At 38.9% G+C, this 27,868-nt stretch overlaps 1 protein-coding gene across 2 annotated transcripts; it reads left to right on the top strand.

Moving 5' to 3' along the window:
* The first annotated feature begins 365 nt into the window (after positions 1-365).
* On the top strand, positions 366-27,718 carry sfpq (splicing factor proline and glutamine rich). Of its 2 annotated transcripts, XR_909597.3 has the most exons (12): positions 366-1,413; positions 1,940-2,128; positions 2,253-2,554; positions 2,640-2,735; positions 4,600-4,796; positions 4,956-5,040; positions 5,805-5,913; positions 6,015-6,063; positions 9,505-9,611; positions 26,677-26,728; positions 27,447-27,537; positions 27,614-27,718. XR_909597.3 is itself a non-coding variant. In XM_004074074.4 (10 exons), exons 1-10 carry the CDS (start codon positions 499-501, stop codon positions 12,843-12,845), a joined length of 2,160 nt encoding a protein of 719 aa, XP_004074122.1. In that variant the 5' UTR covers positions 367-498; the 3' UTR covers positions 12,846-14,204. The 2 variants fall into 2 exon arrangements, 1 of the variants encoding a protein (XP_004074122.1); XM_004074074.4 differs by lacking the exons at positions 26,677-26,728; positions 27,447-27,537; positions 27,614-27,718 and adding an exon at positions 12,735-14,204 and having other exon boundaries at positions 367-1,413.
* The last annotated feature ends 150 nt before the right edge of the window (positions 27,719-27,868 follow it).

Raw genomic sequence — 27,868 nt, 5'->3', positions numbered from 1 at the left:
TGATTGCAGGAAGTACTTCATTGCTCACTTATTCACATTAATAAAAGATTAAATTCATTTAACAATAGCAGCTGGTTATTTCAACTGCAGCCAAGGGCTTCTCAGATATTCAGAGAAAAATGGTGGCTTGCAAAGCAGTCAGTTAAAATATGTACAGTATTTAGTGGCTGTAAATAAAAACTGCTTTAAAATACCTAATTTATCTATCTAATCTTAAAATGGAAAAATTTCTCAAAAAGACTTTGTACGAATTCACTAATTTGCACAGAATAGTTGATCTTTGTTTTGAGCCCACCCCTTACGTGAAGGACCAATCAGCGGCGCCGGGTGGTGCTGAGACTGGGCGGAGTTAACTTCCTCTTCTCACGAAAAAAAGCATTCGTTTTTGTCCGACCGTTAGTCGCCATTTTGACAGTGTACGCATCCTCACGAAAGTTCGTTTTTGATAAATATATTTCCATATTTCACTGCGTTGATAGGTACCATCGATTCCGTATTATGTCTCGGTTCAACAATAATCGCGGCGGCCTTGGAATGAACCATTTCCAGCAGCGAAGAGGCGGTGGGCCTATCGGTCCTATGCGTGGTGGCCTAATGGGAAACCCACATTTCCGGAGCCATCCTTTCCAGCATCCAAACCAGAATCGGAGAGGACACAACAACAATAACTACAACAACCGGCCAAACCAAGGACCGAAAAACAACCCCCCTAAGCCGCAACAGTCGACCCCCGCTGCTCCTACACCAACTCCAGGCCCAGCACTCACGATGAAAGGCCCGGCTCAGCAGCAGAAGCCTGCGGAACAGATACAAAACCAGCAGGAGCAACAGAAAGTAAGCACTCCAGGGGCTCAGCCCAACGTCCAGTCGGCACCACCGAAATCCGATACATCTTCCTCTCAGCCGAAACCGACGGAACCAAACCAGCAGCCCAAACCAGCGGCTGGAAATGCTAGCGGACCGCAGCAGAATCAGGCTTCACAACAGGGCCCCAAGCCTGGTCCTCAACAAAGTCCAAAACCCACTCCTCAGCCGGTTCCCAAACCCGGACCTCAGCAGAACCTTAAGTCTGGACCTCCTCCGCAAGGCCAAAGACCCGGTCCTCCTCAGCAGAGTCCAAAACCTGGCATTCAGGGTCAGAGACCCGTCCCCCAGCAGAACCCAAAGCCCGGACCCCAACAGGGTCAGAGACCCGGTCAGCAGCAAAGTCCCCGGCCTGGTGGACCCCAGCAGGGCCAGAAATCTGGACCGCATCAGAGCAGGTTTAGCGGTGGGCCACAGATCCAAAGGTCCGGTCCCCCACACGGCCCAAAGGGAGGTTTTCAGTCGCCTCCAATTAAACCAGAACCAAATCAGTCAAAGGAGGCTCCTTCTAAAGGCAGCACGACCGACCTGGACGGTGGAGCGGAAAAGGTATGCCCCGTTCTCTCTCTCCATATTTACTGTAATTTCCAGTCCTCTCTTTGGTAATATTTTTCTAGATCCAATTTAAAACCACTAAAAGTGCGCTCGGTTTTAAACGCAATCATGTCCACACGGGCGGAGTTAGTAGCAGACCTTTATGCCTCTGTGTGTCGCGCCCGACGACCTACTTAGTCACCTACCATCGGCACATTCGGTGCAGCAAATCCAACTCCCCGTAACACGCTTTGTTAAAGACGGCGGCCATGTTGTCTTTCGTTTTAAAAGGTGTTTTTGGTTATTGATCTTTTTTTGCACTTTATGCCTAACGTTTTGCAATAAGAGCGTGAATGTTGAGATATATAACTAGATTTTTAAAGAAAACAATCACGCTTTTGCAGAACTAGATTAGTGATTTCTTTTGTATATGTAACAACTCTGTGGTATAGGTATAAATTGGATAAAAAATCTTTTACTCCAACAGTAAATATTACAGGATTGTTGAATGATATTTTTATTCGCTCTACTATTTAATCAGACGTTCAAGGCAACCCTGTCCATGCTTCTGAAACCTGGAGAGAAGACCTATTCACAAAGATGCCGCCTGTTTGTTGGAAATCTGCCCAATGACATAACTGAAGAAGACTTTAAGAAGATGTTCGCAAAATATGGAGAGCCCTCTGAAGTTTTCATCAACAAAGCCAAAGGTTTTGGCTTTATTCGACTGGTAAGTTTTAATTTTCTAAACAGTTTATCCATTTCAATATTTAATTGATTGCATCTTGCATTGCTATATATATATGTAAATTAAATTAAACCTGAAGCTAATGGTTTGTCCTAATGTCTCACAGGAGTCACGAGCATTGGCAGAGATTGCAAAAGCAGAGCTGGATGACATCCCGATGAAAAACAGACCCCTGCGTGTTAGATTTGCCACCCACTCCGCAGCGCTGTCTGTGAAAAATCTTTCTCCGTTTGTGTCCAACGAGCTCCTGGAGGAAGCCTTCTCCCAGTTTGGAATGGTTGAGCGAGCCATCGTCATTGTGGATGACCGTGGGCGGTCCACATGTAAGGGGATTGTGGAGTTTTCCTCCAGAGTGGCTGCCAGAAAGGCCCTGGATCGTTGCAACGAGGGTGTTTTCCTTCTCACTTCGTAAGCTTTACATTTAGCTTGACCACAAGTTGCCCCGAAAATGAAAGTAGTCTTGGAACAATATATCTATTTGACTTCTTTCTAGGTCGCCTCGCCCTGTTGTGGTCGAGCCTCTGGAGCAGTATGATACAGAAGACGGTCTTCCAGAGAAACTGGCCCAAAAGAACCCAAAATATCAAGCGTAAGCAGCACTTAATTTACAAATATCTTATTTCATTTTAAATGTTTTTTTAAGGGTGTATTGATTTCGACAGATTAGTTAAACATGTGATTTTATGACAAGTTCTCAGTATTTTCTATTTTTAAAGTTAAAAATGCACATTTAATTTACTGTGCATCCACAACAGAATTTATTGTGTGCAATGCATTATGTTCTATTGCAAGTTGATTAAAATAAATCTGAAATGAGTGCCCTCAAAATAAGGCTTTAAAGCAGTTTATCTGTCGACCATTCTGACTTTTCTTGCTCTTTTTTGGGGGCTCTTTCATTATTTTTTTCCTTCAACATTCAAACTGGCAAAACAATACATACTGCTATCTCGCGCTGTTTTTCAAACCCAGGCTGCCAGTCTTATTGGTGTTTTCACTGGGTTTTACGATCTTTAGCCAGACCAGACTGTGTTTATGGAAATGACCCATTTGTGCTATGTAGGTAAGAATAAGTTGGGTTTATTTTGTCTGGATGCCTTCAATTTTTCATAGTTCTCTCAGACCATCTGCAATTTCCGGATCTTCACGACCATAGGGCACACCGGGTCATTGGGCGTGGTCCCAGTTACGGGGGATTTTTCATTCTTTGACACATACTAAAGGTGTTAAGGCGCGGGCATGTTAACGCCCCTTCGGACCCTCTGAGCCTCCAGAGTGGGTTGATAGAATAACCACTCTCTGTTCTTGAGAGGAAACCTTTTTTTATTTTTTTTATTTACTGTACTCCCTAACTGAGTAACACAACCTGAATGCTCACACACCTATATGCACTGGCGAAAAATACAGGCTTACGCACATACACAAACACTCAGTGTGTGTTTTTTTAAAAAAAAAAACAAAACAGTGGGAGCAAGTCTAAGTTAGTTTTGGTTTATTTTTTATTTTTCCTGAAAGCTGATAGCTGCAGTGCAAATATGGCTTCAGCTAGGCCTGCACAATATACCGCAAATTTATCGTTATCGCGACATCAAGCTGTGCAATTTGCATACCGCAAAAGACGGCGAAAATCACAATAAATGGTTACCTTGACCCTTGTGCTATCCTAGGCACTTTAACATTGGGAGTGGGGTCATCTAGACCCACTAGACAGTGCTCTGAACCTTTTTTCTTCAATGATTTGTGATCTTCACTGGTGTCCATGGATTACATGAAATCTTTTCACCTTTATCCACCTTTGTCATTGTAGGGAGAACACGTCAATGTAAAGGTGGGGTCATCTAAGATAGCACGAGGGTTAAATGTGCTAAAATAAACTCATGGCAGCTTGAAATATTGAATAAATGAAATGAATCCCTTTATGCATTTAACCAATCAGAAGGACCCGTTTACGTTGTTGATCAATCAGATGAGCCCTTTTATGTTTGATGTTTGCCTCCTATGTCGACAAGGGTCATTTGGAGTATAATTTTTATACTGTTGCATTGAAATGGAAATGATGTTTTTGGTTGGTTTGATATTTGTTTATATACCGCAAATTATATCGTTATCGCAATATTAATCACCAATATCGCATATCGCGAGTTTTCCCTCATATCGTGCAGCCCTAGCTTCACCCATTTTGCAAACAACATTGTGGGGACCTGGGCCTTAGCCCTGCCTATAGCTACTAAGACTCATGGGAAGTGTTGATTTCCACACAATGAGTTTGGGAGCTGTGAAGAGAAGTAACACTCATGTTATGCTTTCTTTGAGTAGCGCACGTCCTTTTTCTGCGCCCCCTAACAACACATTAGGAGCCCCGCCTCATAAGGCGCCCCCACAGTCTGGAGAAAATTTCAGTCTTTTAAGTCGTGAAAATACGGTACTTTAATTAACATCTAATATTTTATCTTCAGAGCTCGTGAAGAACCACCTCGCTTTGCTCGACCTGGTACTTTTGAGTTTGAGTATGCCAAACGCTGGAAATCCCTTGATGAGATGGAGAAACAGCAAAGGCAGCAGGTGGAGAAAAACATGCGTGAGGCTCGTGAAAAGCTGGAGAGTGAGATGGAGGATGCCTACCATGAGCACCAGGCTAATCTCCTGCGTCAAGGTGTGTTCTTGTGATTTGCTGGTATTAGAAAGAAGTTGGTAGATCTGTAACCACTTCTACATGTGGCTAGTAAAAAATTGTTTGTAGCTAAGATTTTTAAGGGTGAACCTTTTTTATTGTAGCTAAATTGTAAGATATTTTGATTATCTGTTTTTTCAGAATTGCTGAGGCGTCAGGAAGAACTAAGACGTATGGAAGAGATGCACAACCAGGAAATGCAGAAGAGAAAAGAGATGCAGCTCAGGTTGGTATTCGGTTTCACAGAGGTCAACTTTTGAATCCTTTATAATCCAGGGTAAATAAAGTAATACAATATTTGTGGGGAAACTGGAAATTGTAAACAGGCCTGTTAATAGGTAAAATAGGTTCGTTCCCTCTCAGTTTCCTGCACACAGAAATTAATGAATAATGACTCAGAGACAGTTACTTATCTTTAGTGTAGGTAACTCCGCACAAGAAGCACAAATTTGTACGAAGGTTTACAGACAGATGAACAGGTTGCTGCATCAAAGTCCGAACAAAGAAAACAGGAAAATGGGCTTGATATATAAACCCTGCATTTGCATATTCAAAGATCTTCAGATGGACAGTGGTGTGAAAATCCCACCCACAGGTTGTTGCAGGCTAGATGTTCGAAGGTCAGGGAGCTTCAAGTGTCAGATCTCTCTGAGGTTATCACAGACCAGAGCACATACACCAGCACACACAAAGTTGAAAAGCGAGGATGAGGAATGTTATGAGACAATAGTCTTGGTTGTGCTTTCTTCAAAAGTGATATAATTTTGAGATGATAATACATGGTGAATCAAATTTAAACCATTAGTGTAATAAAAAGTAAAAGTTAGTGTAATAAAATTAAAAGGGAGTTTCTTAACTATTCTGTTTCTAATTATTCCTAACAATATTGCATCTCGTCTGGTATCCAAGCGGTATACAGATATTGAATGAAATTCAGTCTGATCTCTGTTTTATGGAAACAGTGCAATAACATCTTTTTTTCTGTATTAGACAAGAGGAAGAACGTCGCAGACGTGAAGAAGAAATGCTGCGAAAGAGGGATATGGAAGACCAGATGCGCCGCCGTGAAGAAAACTACAGGATGGGCAACTTTATAGATGTGAGTTTGATCTAAACTTGGCTTTGTGTGAATATTTTGATAAAAAGGCAAACTGTATGTCATGCAATGTATGCTAATGAACTTTTGCTGATTATTTGCAGAGGGACAGGGAGATGAGAATGCATTCCGCTGGAGCTCTGGGCATGGGAGGTCAGTCGAAGATGATTTTTCATTCACATTTTTGTGGTGTTTTGTGTCAAGGAGATGCCTCTGACTGTATGAGGAAACTGGATTGAGTAACCCCTCACCCTTCAGGTTCCAAATAGAAAGTAACTGCTGGCTCCAGGAAGCCAGAACCGGATTTCTATGGAGAAATAAACAGCAATGACTGCTAGTCTGTTTGTCAGAATAACCATTCTTGCTCTGTAGCATTTTTTGTAATGTGTTCTTCATTTTTTTCCCCAGTAGTTTAAGTTATTCAGGTTAAACATGCTAATTAGATTCTACAACAAAAGCATGTGGTGCTCTCTGGTCCCCACCTCAAACGTAAGAAATGTCTGACAGATTCTCCAGAACCCACTTTCAGTGGAAGTGATGTGGACCTCCAACAAGCTCACTACTCATTGGCGACAGTAGCTGCCAAAGAAATGTTGATTCAGACAGACTTGGACCAATCACTGCTTACTAACTTTGTCTGGCTCCAAATGGCAGTGTCTGTATCATGCAAAATGGAGACCGCTTTTGCATCATTTTGCTGGAGCCCGACGTAAGCAGTTTTCTATGGGTGACATCACGCTCACTCTGTCCAACTCTCTTATACAGTCAATGGGATAAGCATATTGACCTTTTTGGTCGGAACTATTAATAACCTAGCCCAAAGTTGAAGTAATTTTTTTCTCTGTTCTCTGCCTTTTACAATGGAGTTTGCAGACTATCCCAGCGGGACACAAATGTTACATTAACTCTGTAGCTAAGGTTTTAGAGACTGCCTTTCTGGACAAAATTAATTTGTAAAATGGCTATTAAGTTAAAAATCTCAGGGCTGTAAGTATGACCAATTTTTTCTATGGTCAGAAAGAAAAAGTTCTCTGGTCCCTCAAGTGTGCCCAGCTGCTCTGCGACTGAATGAGTGTGTCTATTGTAGGGCTGGGAATCACTGGGTACCTTACAATACGATTTGCGATACATTGCTCACGATAACGATACTATCACGATATGGCGATATTGTGATAATCGATATATCTTGTCTCTAACAACTCACGATATATCAAACTTTAAGAAAGAAGAACTTGAAAAATTGTTTTTTGGAAAATATTTCCCCATTTATTTTTTCAACACAATGATGATAAACAACTTGTGTCCTATTTGGTGTAATGAATAACAGACTTTTGTGTAACATTGCTGAAATCAGTAATACTCTCTCTTTGACAAACAATGACAATTTTCATTTGGAAATATCTCTAAAATTTGGTTTAAACGATAGGGATCATGAACAGCAGTGCCATTATTTAGTACAAAATTGCTGTAAACAGGATAAAAAATGAATAAGTCAAGTAGATGCCAGGCACATTGGTATTAACTTTTGAAAAACAAAACCAAAGCCATTGCTTAATTTAAAAGAAATAGCTGTTAATCAGATATTAATTCTGTGAACAAATTATATTGTCTTTGTTAAAAATAAATGACACCATTTAGTGCAAATGTGGTGTAAACAAGAATAAAATTCTCCCAGAAAAATAAAAATCAAGTAGCTAGGAACTTTCCTTTAAGTTATTTAATACATAAACTGCTTTCAAAATAAATGACCAGGGATAAAATACATGAAGAACTTAAAGTGCATCCACAAACACGATTGGGGAAAAGCTGCATGCGATGTATGTTTAAATCTTCATGTTTTTCTTCAGAACCACAGGCTTTTTAGCGTCAAGCTGCTCGTCTACCGCTGCTTAGAGGAGAAAGGGGTCTATGGGCAGGGATGCCTCTCTTTCTTCCGTTTCCATCTCAACCGTAACTTTGGTCTGGCCGTACAGTGCAGGGATCCTTTTTTCAGTATTTCCGAGAGGAAATGTCAAAGCGTGGCTCTAATGCATTCAATAAAAACCGAAATCCCTCGTTCTCCACCTCCCGTTTTGTTTTGCGTTTGTTATTGCCGGTGCTTTGTCTCGCAGAAGACGGCGGTAGCTTCGTCTGGAAAAAAGTATCCGCGCTGGGCTGTGTCGGCTTCAGGCCAGCAACAGCCACAGCTTTCTCACACAACTCCGTTGATGCAGCTTCCATGCTGCCAGCGCGTCTTTTACGTTGCTGCTTTCGCTTCTCATTGTTTTTCCCCCCGCCATCTTTGTTTGAATGTGTGTTCTTCTTCGTCTGCCCGCAACAGCCAATCTCGCAACGAGCGCCCCCTATCGACCCTCCAAAGAATTGTCTTACCAAAGGATGGTTAATATAACGTTTTACAGGGTCTTTACACGTAAATAAAAGGTCGATACTTGACGAAGACGTCTCGAGAATCAATCGCGGGACTAAATATCGCGATATATTGCCATATCGATATTTTGGCACACCCCTAGTCTATTGTGTGTGGTTCAACAACAAACATGCATTAGGTCCATTTTGTGGTATTAACCAGATGGTGAAAGGTGCAAGGCCACCTCTGGTTGGCCGGGGTCTTGATGTTCCTGTATACGTCAAAAGCTGAGAGAAATTCAGACATGAAAAATCCCTACAATTTCCTCTAAATGTAGAAAAGTGGCGTGTGCAGTTTTCTTTGTTCAAATACCGCTATGCACTGTTTATAAGGTGTTTATATCGTTTTTTCACGACCATAGGGCCCATTGAGTTATTGGGCGCATTTTCAGTTATGGGTGCCTTTTCTGTATTTAACACATGCAAAAGGCGCTCTGGGTTTTGAGGCGTATTTTTATTTTTTTAGTCATCAATCAGGATCCAAGAATCCATCAAAGTCCTCATCTTCTGTATCTAAAATGAACAGCTGGGCTAAATTTATAACAAACACGCCATCATTGTCAGCTCTCGTTGCCATGCGGCTCCTCATGAATGATGCCAACAGACACGTTAACCCAAGCATCTACACACAAGCTGTGGCGTAACTTGCCCGACGTTTCCTCCCAGTCTTCGTGAAACTGTGTCTGCAATTCGACAGTGTGACTCATCGGGATGTCAAAAGTGAGCGGAACCTCATTCGTGTTGATGTGGCCGGGCTGGATGTGTTTTTTACCGTAGTGGGAGCGGACGATGGACAGATTTTCGTTGTAAACCGCTGGAAGTTTCTGCGCCACCGTAGTCCTTGCCGAATGGAAGACTATGGCTTGCAAAAGTGAATTTGTGACTGTTTATAGTATAATTTTTACCTAAACTCTCAAAAACTTCAATGCAATACATTTGATAAATTCCTTTCCCAAGAGCCCTCTCTTTATCAGCAGCAGGCAGCAGCAATTTAAGAATAAAAAGTGAAAATCTGGTTTTAAATTGCAGTGTGGTTAAAAATGCGGGTGCAACTTACATTGCACTGCTGCAACTAGTTCAAAACTTTTCTAGAGCCAATTTTCTATTGGATTTATTTGTTTGGTAGGTTTGAGACTGTTCATAGTGTTTAATTTTTTTAAATTATTATTTTTTACTTTCCTTTGTTAGACATTTCTTTTGGTGGATCCAGCCAGAACTTCCCAATGAGCGGGCTTGGCTTTGACGCTCAGCAGGGCATGGGATCGTCTTCAGGAGGATTGATGGCCAACGAAATGGTAACGTATCCCAACCTGGGAAGACTTTAGTCCATTCATGCCCTGGCTTTCCTTTTGGTTAAAAGACGTGGAGTTGGTGGTGGTCTGCTGGCCTAGCAGGAGGAGCATTAACATCTGTCTTTGGAAGGCCATGCTGGTTGTTGAATGTGTTCAACATTCACTTGTCTCATGAACATTACGCCATGCCATGCCCCCTGGTTTAGAATTTCTACAAAACTGTCAAACTGCACTAAATCAACAGACAATGCTAACTAGTTTGTCTTGTGATGCTTAAGCTGTACTCGTTGACCTCTTATCATGGTGTTTGTTCAGCAGAGTGCCATTGCAAGACCTGTCCCATGAGCTGGACAGGCACCTTTTCTGGATGGTCAACTGTTTCAAGTGTTTTCTTGTCACGGTTGAGTTTTTATATAGTTCCTATACTATACCTCCACTTCGCATCCTTTTTTTCGGTAAAGCTTTACTTACTATAATGAACACAAACAAGCTGTGTTTTTGAGTGGAATAAGGACAATAGTGTAATGCTCTCATTGTGAGGATTTTTGAGACCTCGGACAGTGCTGTTCTTGATTGTCTACACATTTTCCTCATCAGCATCTTTACTGTAACTGAACAGTTGTTATGTTTTTAGTGCAGTTTGATGGATCACACCTTTTAAATGGAAAGTGTTATTTAAATTCGATTGATCAATGGGGGATGGCAAAGCAGTGAACCAGTGTGTGACAGGCCAATTTCTGACTTGGTTCTGGTACATTTTCTATCATGATATTAAATATTGACAAGCTTTTTTTCTGAATTACTGTTTCAAGCAGAAATTCTACTTTTTTGTGATAACACTAAAAGATGCAGATGTGCACTTTTTTGCTTTTATATTCATATTCAAATATCAATATAATTTTACAAAATACTCTCAAATTGTGCTTTTAAATATAGGAGGTGTTGCCTTTGGACGATCTCTGACCTTGGCTAGGTTTTTTTGTTTCAGCCATATTTGAGTTATATAAACATAATGGTTTTACCAAGATAACTTGGAGATGCACCGATAATGTCTCAGTTGAATTGATGAGCCATGAAGGATTTTCCTTGTGCTCACATAATTTTTTTTATTTAGATTTTTTTTCATTGCCCACTACAGGCTTTAACAACTCAAAAGTCTTTGTGTATTTTGCTACAACCAGAACTGGCATCTTTCTTTGGGCTTGTAGTACAATGCCACACAGGGATATAGGTTTATTATGGAGGTCACAATCAAACCTTGCGCTAAAGTTGTCTGATTTGTCAGTTCAACTTCCTGGAATTTTGGGGACTGATAATTAAGGGTAGTACTTGGAAGTTTGAATCGTCTTTATTTATTTATTTTAAGGTTTAAAATTGTAGGAAAAGAGAAGTGTGTTTATCTGACAACGCTAATGTTTTAGTTGCAAACTTGTCATATTGAATGCCCAAAACGTACGAGAGCCACAATCTAATTTCTGTTTGGAAAATATGACTCGTCTGGTTTATTTGAAGCATTTGTTTGTTTGTTAAATATTTCAGTCTAAAGTTATGTTCACACTGAACTTGATTTGTGCAGCAGGTGTGTCCCGTTTTTAAACCACGGTCCCAGTGAAAATTCTGGTGGTGCAGTTTAAATATCTGAACTTTGTCGCAGCCTAGAGTTGGGGGAAGTTGGAGGAGAAGCTTTTTCGTGGATGAGAAGCTGATCATTGGTGTTTACACTCCTCCTGAATTTCCTGACTTTTTTTACTTTGTATCGAGACAATTAAAAAAAAAATTCCTCTAATTTTATTCCTTTTTTTCCTCAAACTAATTCGAAGCAAGTTGTCAAACTGGGCCACAGATGGACGAAAGTTCAGCTGAAAGCCTTAAGACCCGTACACACCGGGACGAATATTCGCCAGGTGTTATTCGCCAGCGTTTTTCGCCATGTTTTTCGTGTTCACACCCAGGCGATTTTTTTTTTTTTTTTTCATGCGTGGCGTTTTTTCGCGTCGGTGTGCACACTCTCATTGGTGCCCTTTGTTTAGTCACGTGGCGTTAAACGTCGGCGAAACTCGCGCGCGAAATTTGTCCCGGTGTGTACGGGCCTTTATACAGTAATAATAATTAAATCAAACTTGCTCTTTTAACTTCTTTGATGTCTTACATAAAGCACTTAAGGCAAAAACAATCCTCCGTCACGAGGAGGAATTTTGACACAGGAGTGTCAGATTTATTTTTTAACACACTTTTGGACAGCGGTCGAACAGTGAATCTTTTGTCCGTCAAAACAGAAGAGGCCGCTGCAAGCTTGATGCGCAAATCATGTTCTGTGTGAACTGGGTACAATCTAAATAAAGGTATTCTATATGATGACTTTTCTGTTTAATTTATTGGCCAATTTGTAAAAAGAAAATATTGCCATACAGTGTTGGTGTAACCCCCACCGCCTTTACAGTGTTATTAATCCTGAAGCAGTTTGCCTTTTAAATCAGTGTATTTTTTGATGAAAAGTGCTGCGCCACCATTTTGCAGCAACTAGTTGGAAATATATTTTATTAAATTCCTAAAATAATCATTACATTAAGTCATATTGGTGCATCTCCTAAGTTTCAGTGGATGGATCTTTTACAGCCGCTTCGAAGACTCAATCTCAGAACTGTACAATTTAGCCGTTTCTTTGACTATGCAGTTTTTTCTTCTTCACATGGTGACCGTCACTATTCAGTTGATAAAGAGAATCTTTTTTTGTAAATGCATTCACATATACCTTGTGGATATATCAATGAATAGTCAACATAGTCTAAAGTTGAACTGAAAGAACTTTAAAGACACTCAAAGGAAATATTGGCATGCACTGCAACACAGACCATGACAGGTAGGCACTGACTAACGAAACCATTACCCTCTCTTCCTTTTCCGTATGTAACCTGTGGCACCTGTGGACCTTCTATTGGAACGAACGTTTTCTACGGATGTGTCTCCTGCTGGTTGTTTTGTAAACCTGCCCACAATGTCGCAAACCATCATTGTGGCCTTACGTTTTATACACCTCTTCTACATGGACATGAACTGTGTGCATCTGCACTCAACTCATACCATATCCCTCTTCTATATCTTTAAAATCCCCCCACTATCTATCAGCTCAATGAGCGCTTTGCCCAGAGCGCTCAGAGGGGAATGGGTCCCGGCACTGCTGGGTATGGCAGAGTTCGTGAGGAGTTTGACGGCCCAATTAAGAAGCCCCGTTTTTAAGCGCTGTCTACACGCAGGATCATTCATAAAATTTCTCCAAATGACCATGCTGGGTCCTATTTCTTGTATTTAAGTTCGAAGTGTTGCATCGTTTTAGCCAAGCAATTTACTAATTTTTATGGGACATACTTTTTTCTTCATTTTTATTATTGGTGTGGGAGTAGATGTCACTTAGGTGTGACAATTTTTTTGACGATGTACCTTTTTCGTTCCTAGATGTAATGTGCTGTGAGTCATCGTAAAGTGATAATGTAACCTTTCTGAACCGCTCATGGCTTTGTTTTGTGCCCGATATCTGGAGTTAAAGCATGTGTTACAATAAAGACACACTGATTCCATCAGGACGGACCAATAACCTTTATTCCTGAATTGTACATTTTTAATTACCAAAACATTTCTTATGAAATGCATAAAAACACCTAAAGATGTAACAGAATGCTTTTGTTTTTTCGTCCAATAAATTTTGATTTTTTTTTTTAACCCCTCTTGCTATTTGCATTTTGATCACATATCAGAACTATTATAGAATTAACTTTCATAAGTAAACTTGAGCCAATTATGGTTATGGTCATGGCCTTATTTTTTATCCAATTCAAGACTTGTTTCACTAGACAAAATAAGAAAATAGATTGCAACATTATAACATTTTGTCCGATTAATGCTGACTAATTTTTTACATTTGTATTGGCTGCTCGAGGCCTTCTGGCACCAAAAACAATCAGATTCTGCATCAAGATTTTATATTAAAGGATTACGGTCAAAACTCTTGACAATCAAAATAATTTCCTCTGAATACCTTTATCTCTGCACACAGAATACAGTAATCTACCATGCGGCTCTGGATTAACAAGGGATGGGTACTGAAACTTGGTGGATAAATGTCACCAGTACCGATGTCAATGATACGACCAGGATATTATTAAAAACTTGTTTTTTGGTGCCTCGTTTCAGACCTGCTCTTTTCGGTTTTGTTAGACAATTCGAAGTAATATTTTTTCCTTTCAAGCAATTGTTGGTGGGCTCACTAGAATTAGTGAAGGCAGTAGGGTGCGTTGAATTTCAGTCAGAATGCAGAAGATAAGAAAACTGAAAGTTTAGCTGTAATTCACAGCTAAGGATTCAAAATAAGCAACTAATGGATAAGAGTGACTTGTAAAACACTACAAAGATTGTTATGGCAATGAGCAGTGAATTAAATGATTACTCCATTGTGTGTAAACGGAGACACTGCGCTGTTGTGCAGACTGTAAGAAAAAAAAAAATTAAAGGATCTTAGGCAAATTTAAACGCTGTCCTTCACCTTGTGATGTTTCATTGTCACATCTAAATGTTATTGGGACAAAATGTGCATGTTTATTGGAAAAAAAATTTTTTGAAGCACCAAAATCGTTTCAAAAGTTCTGGTTTAGCACTGGCACCAGATGAAAGCCAAACGTTACCCATCCCTGGGAGTAACCCTTTCTTATAAATTCATCAAATCCTTGATAAATACTGCATTCTGTAGTGATACAGGAATACTGCAATCAAAAAGCAGCTCCAATACAAAAGAAAATGTAGATTTAAGCTTCTTTAAGGATTTCTTTAAGCTCAATGTATTGGTTTCCTCAATCCACTTCTTATAATAATAGATGATAACCTAACGAATTTTAATATTTCCCAGCATTCAAGAAACTTTAACAAAATGTGAAGGTATAATGTTAACATAAAATAAAGAGGGTCGATGACTTGACAAAGCTCAAGTGTTTTGGTATGCAAACAGGGACTTAAATTATCAAATTGTATTATATACAGGAACAAACAAAGCGAATACTGCATACTGAAAAAGCATTAGATTAACAATTTTCTTCCAACACAGGAATCACCAGATATGATCAAGATTGCCTCGCTTTGGTCCCCAGCCTTGTATGACAAGAATAAAACCAGCAGCAACCATGTGCGGACTTAGCGCATTGGCTGGGTGTTATCTATTTATTTATTCTTGGTGTTATTGTGTACCATCTCCAAAATAAATGGCTTTAACCTGTTCAGACTACAAAATATCGATATCATAATTAAATGCAGTCCGATATGTAAACTTGACAGATTTGTATTTGCGTTTGGCCTGTCAAAGGTTCACAGATTTATATGGAGAAATTTTAAATAATTTCTCATTTAAAATTTTGCAGCATGGAGGATGTTCTTTGTAAACCAGCCGCAAAACTATTTTTTCTTTTTTCTTTTTTTAGCATCTCCTTCCAGGGTGCAAAAATGTCTGTGATGGGAAAGGTGGTTTATTTTCTAACTAAAGTAGAGCATTGAAGCTTTTCCCTGATGAGCTGTCATCACGTTGAACATGACATAAATGTTACATTTAGTGGAATAAAACCTTGTTTTGTAGGAAAACGACTTAAGAAAAGCTTATTCTTTTTGTTTTGTGATGAACATTGGAGGAAAACCAGTAATTTGTGCCAGTTTTCTGTCTATTAGCTTATTTGATTGATCTATACTTGAAAATGTGTTCTCATTAAATCCATGAAGAGATTTGTTTAAATGCAACTTGTTGGTTAAAAATATCCCCAAAAACTAGTTCCGTTTGAAACCACATTATTTCATAGCAGAAATTGGATGGAAAACTCAATATTAAACTGAGTTTCATTGTAAATAATTCAAATTAGTCATTTGTGAACCCAGTACTATTGTGTGAGTATCTGACATTTCAGAAATATATCCTGGGTAATGGCAATTTTGCCTACTTATCTATGACTGGAGAGAAGTCTCTGAATCTTGAGAATGATGGATAACCCGTAATAAGTCCTACAAACTTAGACATGAATATTTGGTAAGTTTGCTTGATGCAATTCTTTTTTCTTCTTTTTTTTTAAGCTATCCGGTGTCTATAATTTGCACTGTATTTTGCAAAGGAGGATTGAACTTGGATCAGTCTAAGATCCATGGTAGAGATGATTGGATCACAAATGAATGAGAAGCAGGACTATCTCTATGTTTTAAGTTTTTACCATGTTTGAATGTCTATGATGTGTGCTGTGGTCGTGGCACTGTGGGGGCTGGAGAGGAATGGGGGAAAGTTATGATCACGGCACAGATAGAGACCAGGAGGGTCTAGAGATCATCAACAAAGCGGACAAGCAGGTAAAGGTGAGAAGTCGTCCTGCACACTGAAAAGCATGAAGACGGTGCCCTGTATGTAGCAAAAACAAATATGCCATTTGGTCTTGTTTAAGGATTCTGCTGTTTTTTTATTTTCATTTTTAAAGTAAAATTTCATATTTACAATTTCATATTGTTTTGTTTAAACGGTGAAAGATTTATAAATACAATCAGAAATATTCATTTAAACTTGGTATTTTTATCCAGTTTAAAACTTAGTTTGGTTGAGATTTATGTTCTCATAAACCATTTATAAAAACAAAATTAATAAAATTTTGTACAATGGCAACTAATTTGACTTTTTTGTAATCAAATTGAATATAGAGTCTTAGGACAGACTCCAGGAGAAAAAAAGCTTTTAGTGGACCAAGACATAAAAAACTCATCTCAGAAGTACCCATCACCACTTTGTGATCCACGTCAATGTCACTTTTGTTATGTAAATTTTCTCTTTAACAGGTCTGACCAGCTTGACTGTGGAGAGAGTTGTGCTGATGTTGACCGGATGTAGGAATAATTGAGCTAATGAAGGAAAATACATTTGTGGAGATGATTCAATAGTTTCAGTGTAGAGCGTGAATAATCACAAGATGGGCTACAAAAACACAAGTATGTTTCATTAGCATTCCGCTAAATCACACGTGTCAAACTCAAGGCCCGGGGGCCAAATGCGGCCCTTCATGTCCTTTCATGTGGCCCGTGAGAGCATAAAAGTTTTTAAGTAATAATAAAAATTGGTGTGCATTTGTTTATATCTAGGGGTAATCAGACTTGAAATATGAGAAATATACATTAGAAATTAAACACTGTCCATATAACCTAACCTGACAGAATCAAGCGTAAAAGGATTTATGCTAAAGTAACAAGCAAACATATGTTTTCTATGCAACTGTAATTGTCACTTTAAAAAGTTATAATAAATAGATAAATGAGTAATTTAACATTAAGGAGTAGTTACATTCATTTTCATTACATTTAGTTACATGTATAAGTTATATCTGGCCCTTTGAGGAGAGACACTATGTTGATGTGGCCCTCGGTTAAAATGAGTTTGACACCCCTCCGCTAAATATTAATATATTTCTGAGACGAACCTTAATGGGAAAAATTAAGATTTTACTTGGGGTGGGGGGGGCCTTTGGAAGGGTCTCATAGAGGATGACACATGTTGGTAGCTACCTGTCAAGCTACCATATTAAGTGCAAACAATTCAGTGGGGAATTATATGCTGATGCATTTTGGGATCAATTCCTCTTGTGTTGGCGGACATCGTAATACAGAATCCATGGATCTTGTGTAAAGTTACGCCCTTTTAACAACATATTTACAGTTTGGCTGTGACAGTAATACAGTCCTCTATCAAGAAACTTTATTCCATCAGTTGTTCTCACACAGCTTCTTCTCTTACGGTGTGAGAAATGTAAGGCTGAAAACACTTGAGCCATCTTTGCTATAGAAACCAAACATTGAGCAGAATTTAGGATTTGAGCTGATCTGTAAATCTTGACTTCAGCAGTTAACATAAAACAGCGATGAACTGGATTGATTTTATTGACGTAATGTCTTCTGATGTCAATCAAGTTGCATATCATTCAGAAAGGCTGGATGGTAATTCATTCGAGACATTTTGCTTTTGTTGTTCAATTAAAGTCAAGTTTACTTTTCATTGATGCCTGTACAATTGGCAACAGTGATTACCATGGAGACCAAAGCTGAAATATAAGTGAAAGATAAAACATGAAGCTGAATGCGTCAAAGAAAACAACTCTTTATGACGTACTGTATTTTTTGGACTATAAGACGCACCTAAAATATAACAATTTTTCAAAAGTGAATGAAACGCCTTAATACCCCATGCATCGTTTGAATTACAGTTGTGTTCACTGACCTCAAACCAATTTTCGGTGGTATGCGAAGTCTCTCCCAATGTTTTTCTAGAGCTTGTAGGGTACTTAAAGTTAACCAGAGTTTGTTCTCCCTCAATAATCGGAGACAAATTTTCAGTCTAAATATACCCAAGTAGATTCTGGTCTAGGACTTCTAAGACCCATCTTTTGAAGTTTGTTTCCAATTGGAATCAGCTTTGGTTCTCTTAAGATTCCACAGTCAGAGTGGGCTGCATGCTCGGAGTGGAAAAACTGGACCAAAACTGCCACCGTACCCGGTCATCACAGGATGGTAAAAGAAAGTTGTACACAAATTATTAATGAAGCAACAGATGAGCCGCGGACAAATGTAAAACAACAATGAGACACAGCAACTCATTTAAATTTGGCCAGATGGCTGCAAGCTCGTTAAAACAACTCAACATGAGACACATTTATTCTCACGCTGTTTTCCTGGTAATCTAAATGTCAAAAACGCTTATCATCGTACCTGTCTCAACGCCTCCTCGATAACCATCTTGCAGCATGCCTCCGCCGTACCAAAGTAAAGTGTTGTACCTGATGTTGATACAGACGTTCAAAATTGGTCAGTGAAATATAAAATTTGAATAAGTGTACTACTTTGAGAGGGATTGCAAGGCTTAGGACTTCTTCTGTCTCTCATTGCTTTGCCCTGGCCAATGACTAAAGATATCTTTAGGTATGTGGTTTTGTGTACAGGCTTTAGTTTTGGGTAGCAATATTTGGTAGACGTCAGTCTGCATACAGACAGAGTGCAAGGTTCAGTACTCAATTCGGACCAAATTACAATTCTGGCCGGAACAAGGAACTTCTGTCTTAATTAGGGGTGTGACGATAACCTCATCACCGCGCTAATGACATGATCACACCGCGGTGATGAGTTTCTTTTTGAATGTTAAGGACTGCATGTGGTGTGTGATTTGAACTATAATAAACACATTCATCTTTGCAAATAATTTACTTTTTCCGCAAGTCCTATGTTCAAACTTCAAGTGCTTCTGGGGGAAAAGACCTGCATCCTCATGCGCAAGGGAGGGACAGTCCTTTTAACATTATGGGGGATTTTTCTGTGTGTCGGATTTTTAATTAACTGCTTGCCATGTTTCAGTACTTGTAATGTTTACAGATCATGTTAAATTAAATACACACAAACACGGGCATAAAAGACAATAGCGTAACTAAAACAGTCCAAAAAGAATCCGAACAGACACTAAACTAAAAATTTTTGCAGCAGGAAGCCCTCGATCTGCACTCGGCATCTGATCCGCTTGCCTGGTGGAGGGATAATCGGGTTCAATTCCCTTTTCTGTCAAAAGGGGCAAGAAAATATTTATCTGTATGCGCCAAGAGCACTCCATTGGAACTTTGCACTACTTATTTAGTGCGGCTGGAAACATCGTCACCCCGTGAAGGTCCTCGCTGAAACTGGACTTTTTTGGAGGGGGGAATAATACTCCAGAGCGGGTTAATAATATTAAAGTGAAATAATAAGGAATCAATCACCATTCTTCTGGGGGAAACCTTTTATCACTGTTCTCCTTCACTTCGTAACACCAAACATTAACGTGCACCCCCATTTCCATTGTATTCATCTGCGACGCCTTAATTATTGCTGCTTCATCACAGCGGTGATCAAAAATTCCACACCGTCACAGCTCTAGTCTTAACACTACGATACTGCCCACTTGATGGAATGTTGGTGCATTAAGTCACTGTAGTCTGAAACCTTGCGGAGGAATACATACTGTGCTTCAACATAATGAACTAAAGTTAATGTATTGTTTTCTACTGTTCAATTCATCTTTTGTGTTATACTCTCTGCAAAGGTTGCTTTCTGCAGATAAGGCGCACATGAACCACAACAAAAGTTTGTTAAAAACTTAAAAACTTTGCCATCAGCTCATCTGACTCATCTGACCTGCCTTATGACCCCGCTTTGTATTCTGGATAAAATGAATGTTCTGTTTTGCCTGATACGCCCTATGAGCCCACTTATCTTCCAGTGCGTCTTATGGTCCGAAAAGAGCAGTACAGTATGTTTTTATGTTATAAAGATGTTACCACTAGCAACAAAAAATCTTCTCAGTAACCAGTGTCTGAACAAAATCCCTTTAGTCAAGAATACATTTCTAAGTTTGAGAAGGACTTTTTCATAGTAGTTAGTGGACAACACAAGGATCCAGGTATGTCTAAACAGTGAACGAGGATTGTTTTTTTTCTACACTTTGAACCCATTTAGTTTTTGTCCTTTTTAGTTTAGGCTTGGTATATAAAAATGACTAAATCATTTTTTTTTGCTTAAAATACTGTAATGTTATGTCTGTTTGTTGCTGTTTGTATACAATTTCTGTTTTCTTAACAGGTGTGACCACCTTTATTGATGTTGGACTATGAAACGGAACTTTCCTAATCAAGACAGTCTGTTGCTCCTGTTGGAGCACAATTGGATATTTTTCCCCTTGAAACTGTAGTCCTCAAAGACCATTTAAGTCCTTTATGTAATTTGGTTGATGGGCTGCATGGCTTGAATTGTTCTTTACCACTGATGACTAAAGTGGCAACATCTTGACATAGATGTCCAGTCTCTTTAAATCTGAACACATTGGTAATCAATTATGTTTAAATGCCACAACAGACGTCTAGTGATACACCACTTTGTGGATGTCTGCTGAACTACAGCAATTAGTATATGTGAGCTGAAGGCATAAGAAAGCTGTCAGTTTTATGTTCTTAGAAACAGAGGGTGTGTTGGCACATCTTTGAAAATTTGCATCAACTGCAGTATAAAAACTTGGTGGTTTGTTTATCAGTTAAACCTGGGGTCTAAACTACATTAGCTTTTTAATTTAAAATGTAACCTTCATTAAAATGTTGCACATGATGTCCTGTCATGTAGGGACTTTAATAGTCAAGTACTGTTTATTCAATTCAGGTTTTTAGGTTAGGGGTTGTACATTTGTAAACGATTAAGAGAAGTAGGCATTAGTTGTGTTCAGCTCATCTCTAGGTTCTTAAATAATAATTCTGCTGTCTGACGGTTACTTTTTCTACCGTTTCCACAGGTCTCAGCTCAGCCTATTTAAGTTTTTTTTTTTTTTTTTTACTGTGGCAATTCAAAGGTAAAACCCGAAATCTTCCCCTACCCCTACGGCTTCTCTCTACCCCTAATTCTAGTGGCAGTTGGAGGGGTAGGGTTGTCATAGTTTTTTAAGGGCTAACCCTCGTGGCGGAGAGATGCAGAGACCTCCGCCGCAAGGGGATGCCACGTCGTGATGTGCCGCGGAGGAGCTTTTTTCTTCAAATGCATTTCAAATTTCTTTATATGTAAGTAACGACTTTTTGTTTTAGCATGACCTTCCGCATTTATAAAAGCGATGTTTTTATTTTTTTCCGAGCGCTGGCAGCTGACTGGCGACTAATGATAACGTCATCGAGTGGGAGTAACATCCAAACTCGAAGACACTTGTTTTTTTTTGTTTGTTTTTTTACAACTGTCCATTTGGAGGACTTAGTGTAGGGCTAGGGAGAAGCCGTAGGGGTAAGGGGAGAATTCCATTTTGACCAAATTTTTTGCTCCTCAGTTGCATCAGTTTATACAGATGCAAAAAAATAAACAAATGTAGTTGAATATATAGATTGGTGCACTGTATTCTACATTTCTTTCCTAGTAAAGCCTAAAATGTCAAAGGCTAGTATTGAAACATACATTTTCAAGAGTAATTTGAATGATTGCCAAATTATTTATTAGTTACAAACATACTAAGCATATTTGACTCACTAGATGCCATGACATTAATTTCTTAAAACAAATGATTTAATTGTACATATAGTCTAAAATTTTGAAGAAAATAAAAATATATTTGTCCACCTAAAATGCATTTTATAAAGTCTTTTTAGCATGTTAGCTCTTAAATACCAGATGTTAGAATACAACATGTGTGTGGATTTTCAAATTCAGATTTTCTCTGCACACCATATTTATTCCAAGAAAAGTTCATATGTGCATGCAAGGTGACAAGTTACTGCAATTGATCACAAAACCCAGGGATTTTGCTTTTAGAAGTCACCTTGAAAGTTATGACATCCTCCTTCAGCATAAGATGTCTTTTTTTCAGTTAAGAAGAAAAACAAAAATATTAATAAATGACTAGTTTTTCTAATGGAGTTAATTATCGCAAATTGACTATGTTCATGTAGAGAAAGCTTGATGCTTTTCATCTACAAATTAAAATAAATAAAGATGCATGATTTTTTTTATTTTATTTTTATAAAATATATTAATTTTCATTGCACCAAAGAGGGTGTAAAATGGTAACATTTCCACAAGTGCATCCAGACCACACCTCAATCCTGTACTGCACAGTACAACGTTCTCATTGAGGGATTTCAAAAATACTTTCAATATAACCATTTTTAATGGCATCTTTAGCTGAGTTACACTTGAAAGTATAGGAGCATAAAAAGTGAAAGCCATTCTTTTTTTCTTTAGCAGCTTCAGATCCTCAATCCACTGAATGGGCCAATTACTGGCATCATTACGTATCAGTTGTTGGCACTTGGTGTTCTTAAAGAAGTGGTAAAATTTGTGCTTATGGTTAACCAATGCTGTGTCACACCTCGCCACAGAAATTACGGTGTACACCAATCCTTGACCTACATGGATGACTGTGCCCCTGTAAGATAAAGTACAAGATGATATCAGTCCTTTCCTTTGGGAGACTCCCAAGCCTAATGGCAGAAAGTTCCTCTACGCCCCCACCCCAAAGAAATGGTGGCGAGAGCTCTCCTGTTTTGAAGAGCAGATGGTGTGTTGTGTCTGAGTGGCTCAGTGTTTGTCTTTGGCTACATGGGATACGTTAGCTGCTGTCAGCCAGCTTGTCGCAGACGAGCTGCCCCAGTCCCAGTAGATGCTCTTCTCTGCACTTGGGTTGCATTGACGATGAGTAGTTCTGCAGAAGTCAGTGGACAGTAAAGCCTGGACATGTTTGCACTACAGCCAGAGGTATGCTTACACAGATCCACTGAACATTTAAGGTAAGTGTCCCCTCCATGTTTATAATACAAGATGAACCGTTAACCTTCACTCAGTTCTGCTCTGTCCTCTCTGTACATGCCGCTGCTGGGTGACGCACGCAGGGTTTCTGGCATCACACTTTCAAAAAATGGCATCACAGTGTAGAACTCTGTTCATGAATCTACTCGAGTGGGTGAACGTGCTGCTGTGTGTAGCCTTTGAATTGTGTGAGTGTTTGTCATACTTCTGGTCTCTATATGGAACAAGCAGAACTCATAAATGGTTAACATCTCTTAAGGTTTGAAACGCCAGAGAAGTTTATTTGCCGAAGTTCTTAACTTTGGACCATTTGTATGGAGACATTTGTATGGAACTAACAGAGACAATCATATCTTTTCAGGGCAGCAAGGGACAAGAACTTGCACTCAGTTATTAAATAACTGTAATCTTCAAAAAAAAGAAAATCCAACCTTAAAAAATATTTTTAGCGACATTTCATTGTTTTTAGAATTTATAAAAATGTTAAACGTGTTTTTAAAGACCGTAAATTTGCCCAAACAAAAGTTTTAAAGTTTCCATGTAAAATGATTTTCCCAGCTTTTATACTGAAAGTCGGCTTTTGCCGAAAACTCTAAATTTGTGTTTGCTTTTTGCTCCATAAAACTCTACCACCTTAACACACAAAGTAGCAGCAGATAAAGCTTTTTATGCCCTGTTTTGTCATTACAAAGTAAAGCAAAAAACATGGCTATAGTTTGCCAAAATATAAGTTCTTATACATTAAAAAGGCAGATTTTGTTTATGCACAGAATTTTATTATTCACAAAAATCGTGGATGTTTGCATACCGCCAAGTGTGCCTAGATTTTTGAACGTTCATACACTCTGTCCCCTTTGCAGCAGCATGTAGGAATTGTTCATGGAGTTTATCACAAGTGTGCAGTGGTTTAATAATTTAGATAGTTTGATTCATAAGGTAATTTGCGGTTGCAGATGCGATTCATAGGCTATTTGTTCATTTTGAACTATCCGATTCGATCCGATATGACTGCCCTAAAATGGATCCAGGAAATCTCTTAGCCAAAACTGCCACCACTGAGTCACAGATAAATACCTGGATACTGAACATTGTAGGTTCCTCATATTTCTTGCAAGATAAACAAGTGTAAATTAAATGTGTGTAAAAACAAACAAGTTTATACTGCTGTTTTTCCACATCAAAATAAATCAAAGGGAACATTATTACAACATTCTACCACACTATATGGTCACTTGTCTTTTCTAAATTCAAAGTGTTTTTACACATTGGACTGTAAAGATGGATTGATCGTTTTTGCTGCCATCATGCGTGTTGTCCACTATGATGCACTTGTTCGTTTTACATTATAATAAAATAAACCTACCTTGCCTCAATCTAAATGGTATTTTCCAGTATCGATATAAATGGTTTATTTAGATTTGAAACTATTTTGCGATCATATATGTTATAGTATTTTTTAAAACATTTACTAATCCAAAGTCTTCATTAAGGGCATAGGTTTTGTTGCTGCAGCTGTAAAGGTAGTTTTTAGTTGCACTTTTTATTGTGTCTTGTCAGAACAATAATGGATTGTAGTGGGTATTTTTCTGTTTTTAGTAATTTTGTTTAATATCCACCCCCCTGAGGAAAGTCCTTTTTGCCCTGACCATTTAACAGAGCAGCCCACCTCTGTGTGGTCCACCTCCTGTTCACCACTGATGCCTCCAGGTACTGCAGAGTTTCTCTGCTGCTGTTCTTGGCTGTAGCCGGTTGTGGTCATCGTGCTGTGCAACTTCGGTTAAAACCTTTCTGTTCATTTCTGTGCTGAAAGACTTTGTCTGCACTTTCATTCAAAATGATATCTTACAATTTTGAGCGGGCTTTATACTTTTGGTTGTTTGTCGTGAACACTCAATGATAAACATTGATCTGCCAAAGACTGACTGATATTTTTGGTCATCACTACAAACTGAATATTTCAGCCCCTTCTTAGTTTCATGGAAATATTGTAACTATTAGTTTTTAATAACACAAACATGAAATTAAAGCGCATACTTTGATTTGTATTAATTTTTTAATTTTTTACTTTGCTTTAATAGTAGTGTTTTTTAATCTACTGTTCACCTAAAAGCCACCTTTTTTGATTTTGGGTTACCCTCAGGTCCCACTCCAACCATCATTTTCAAATGATCATTATGATCTACTGCAAAATCGTTTCCAGTGCCCCTAAATTACGATGATGCCGTTTTAAGCCAAATTTTAAAAAAAAAATCTGTCAGTTGTATAGCGCAGCATGTCCGTCTTTCTCATTGCTTTGACCAGCCCTCATAGTTCCTGGCCAATGACTGACAAGATCATTGGCCATGTAGTTTTGTTTACAAGCTTTAGAATGGGCCCCTTGATGCCAGTCTGAATACAGACCAAACACAAGGTCAGGACTCGATCCAGAACAAAGGATTTTTACAGTCTGAATACACCCATATTCTTATTTTTCTTTATGTATCCTCTTCATCATGAGAAAAATGCAATAATATTTTAAAACCAAAAACAATATTTTCGTTGGAGTGGGTTCTTAAATGCGTTTAAAAGGAATTGATATATATTTTCATTTTTATTTTTTTCATTTTCTGGAATCACCGTACAACATTGTTAAACTGTCAGTGCAATGTAAAATTTAAGTTTTGGCCCAAACATCAGCAATCCCTCCTGTTTTAAAAACTACTAAACAGAGATCTTGGCCTTGAAATAACATCTAAAGACTGGAGTCGTCAGAGTAAAGCCAGGAACTGGCATGGTCTTGTTGCACCTTTTGCATACAGTCTGACTTTTTGTCAGAGAATGAACATTGTTGTCTAATGTATTTTATTCATGACTAACTGGTGACATGGGAAAGGAATTGCCTCTTGAGTAGAGTTCAGCCGTTTCTTGTTTCCTTAAAGCTGAATAAGAATGCCTTAAATTGATGCAAAACAGTTGGGTTTGCCTGCAGCCTTTCAACAAGTGAAAGCAGTAGTTAGTGTTAAGTGAATGAACTACTTCTTCTTGCCACTAACAGTTTTGTAGTTCTTTCTTTCCCTCTCTTCTGAATCTATAACACCCCTTCTGGTATGTTTTCTTTTTGTTACACATACCTGCTGTGTAACATCATTGAGCAACCCGTCTTTTGCGCAAACCACATGCTGTATTGGTGTTACTGTGAGGTAATGTGATGTGGCTTACCTTGAGGCAGAAGACCCTGACGTAACTTTCTGCACTGTGATCCATTTCCTAAAATCGTCTAAGCCTCGATTGGCCACCTTTTATTTTAACTTGAAATTTTTTAGTGTGATGCCAGAAACCCTGTTGAAATGGCCCAATGTCTGAAATACTGACACTGAACGTGACAATCATGTGACTCTTCCTCTGTGAGGTTGTGCCGCAGCTCTGTGTGGGTTGATAGAAAACCCTCTGTCAGGTTGAAGTTTCACATGTATCCACTGAGGGTTTCAACAGATTTGACCGCTGTTGTCTGCAGTTTCCTACATCCAAAACACTAAAACACCATACAGCACATTAAGGCACCCTAGTTTACAGATGGTGCATGTTCACATAACCTCATACCATTTGTTTTGAACATCCAGCATTATTCCTCACACACGCACAGCATACGCAACCATTCAGCCAACAACAGTGTCTAAAAATAGCTTTATATTTGAACTACCAACCAATCCTCTGCCAGGATCTCATTGTTTGTTTCTCACCGCAGGAGCTTCAGCCAATCCAAGGAGGGTGAGCCATCACTCTGACGAACTGCACTGGTAAACGTGACCTCATGTTCAGATACACCAGTGCTTCTCAATTATTTTTATTCCTAGGAATAAATCCTTTTCCTAGGAAAAGGAAAATGTTTCCCTAAATGATCGATTGTTTATGTATTATCTCAAAAAGTGCAGCTGTTTTACTGCATTACCTGCTGTCTTTGTCAAATACTGACACCAACTAAACAGGCAGACAAAGAAAACATTGATGGAAAATAAAGACAAGTCATCAAAATGTCTACAATGGTTAATAAAGAATGACATTATTAGCATGAGCTGAGTAATCTAAAGGCACACGATGACCCTGGTGTTGCGCAACAGAGGCAGCGCTCCACGTGCGCAGTTCACCTTGCAGCCTGAGCCCACTATCCCTCCCCTCCCGTCTCCTTCTCACACACGCAGCGGCGTGTGATTGAAGACGGGAGTATCTCCAGGGACAGCAGTTCAGTTTCAGGCTGTTACAAACTCTGTGATATAACAGATAATAGGAAACCAATAGTGGACCAGATCTTTTTCCAAGCACTGAGCCGTTGTCACCGCAACCCCTTTTGTGCCCCGAGCAATTGCCGATATTACCTGTGCCTTAAACCGCTACCCCCCCCCCCCCCCCCCCCCGGCATCGCATCGTGCCGCCCCACTATTTGAGAAGCACTGAGATAAACCCTTGAAACCGTTGTGCATTTTACTGTCAGTTTAGTAACTGTTTGTTTGTTTGCAGCTGAAATAGAGACTGATGTCTGACGGGGTGACACCTGGATCACCCCTAACGTTCACGTTTCTGCTGCTGATCCAACGCATGGAGAGAAAACGTGAGTCTGCAAGTCATTAAAATATACTTTTGCCATTTATTAAGGTTCAAAATTGATTTTATTTATTTATTTTTAGGGAGAGCTGTGGGGGCGATGCAGCAGAAGTCGCAGCCAATGGTTCAGGAGAGACAAAAACGTTCTTTACTCTTTTTTTTTTAAATAAATGAACTAAATCTCAGAATTTGTTGTTTATTTTATCCAACTTTCCCTCTAGTTGCTTTAAATTGTGGATGTGGGTGATTCATTTAATCTAGAAATATTATTCTCCAGGTTCCAATTAGCTGAAGTGTAAGGGCTAAAACATGGCTTTAAATTTACATACCCTGAGAAA

The sequence above is a fragment of the Oryzias latipes genome, chromosome 11 (genome assembly GCF_002234675.1).
Source record: "Oryzias latipes chromosome 11, ASM223467v1".
NCBI classification, from domain to species: domain Eukaryota; kingdom Metazoa; phylum Chordata; class Actinopteri; order Beloniformes; family Adrianichthyidae; genus Oryzias; species Oryzias latipes.
Note: the sequence above shows the minus strand (reverse complement) of the source record. Positions and strands in the feature narration are given on the sequence as shown.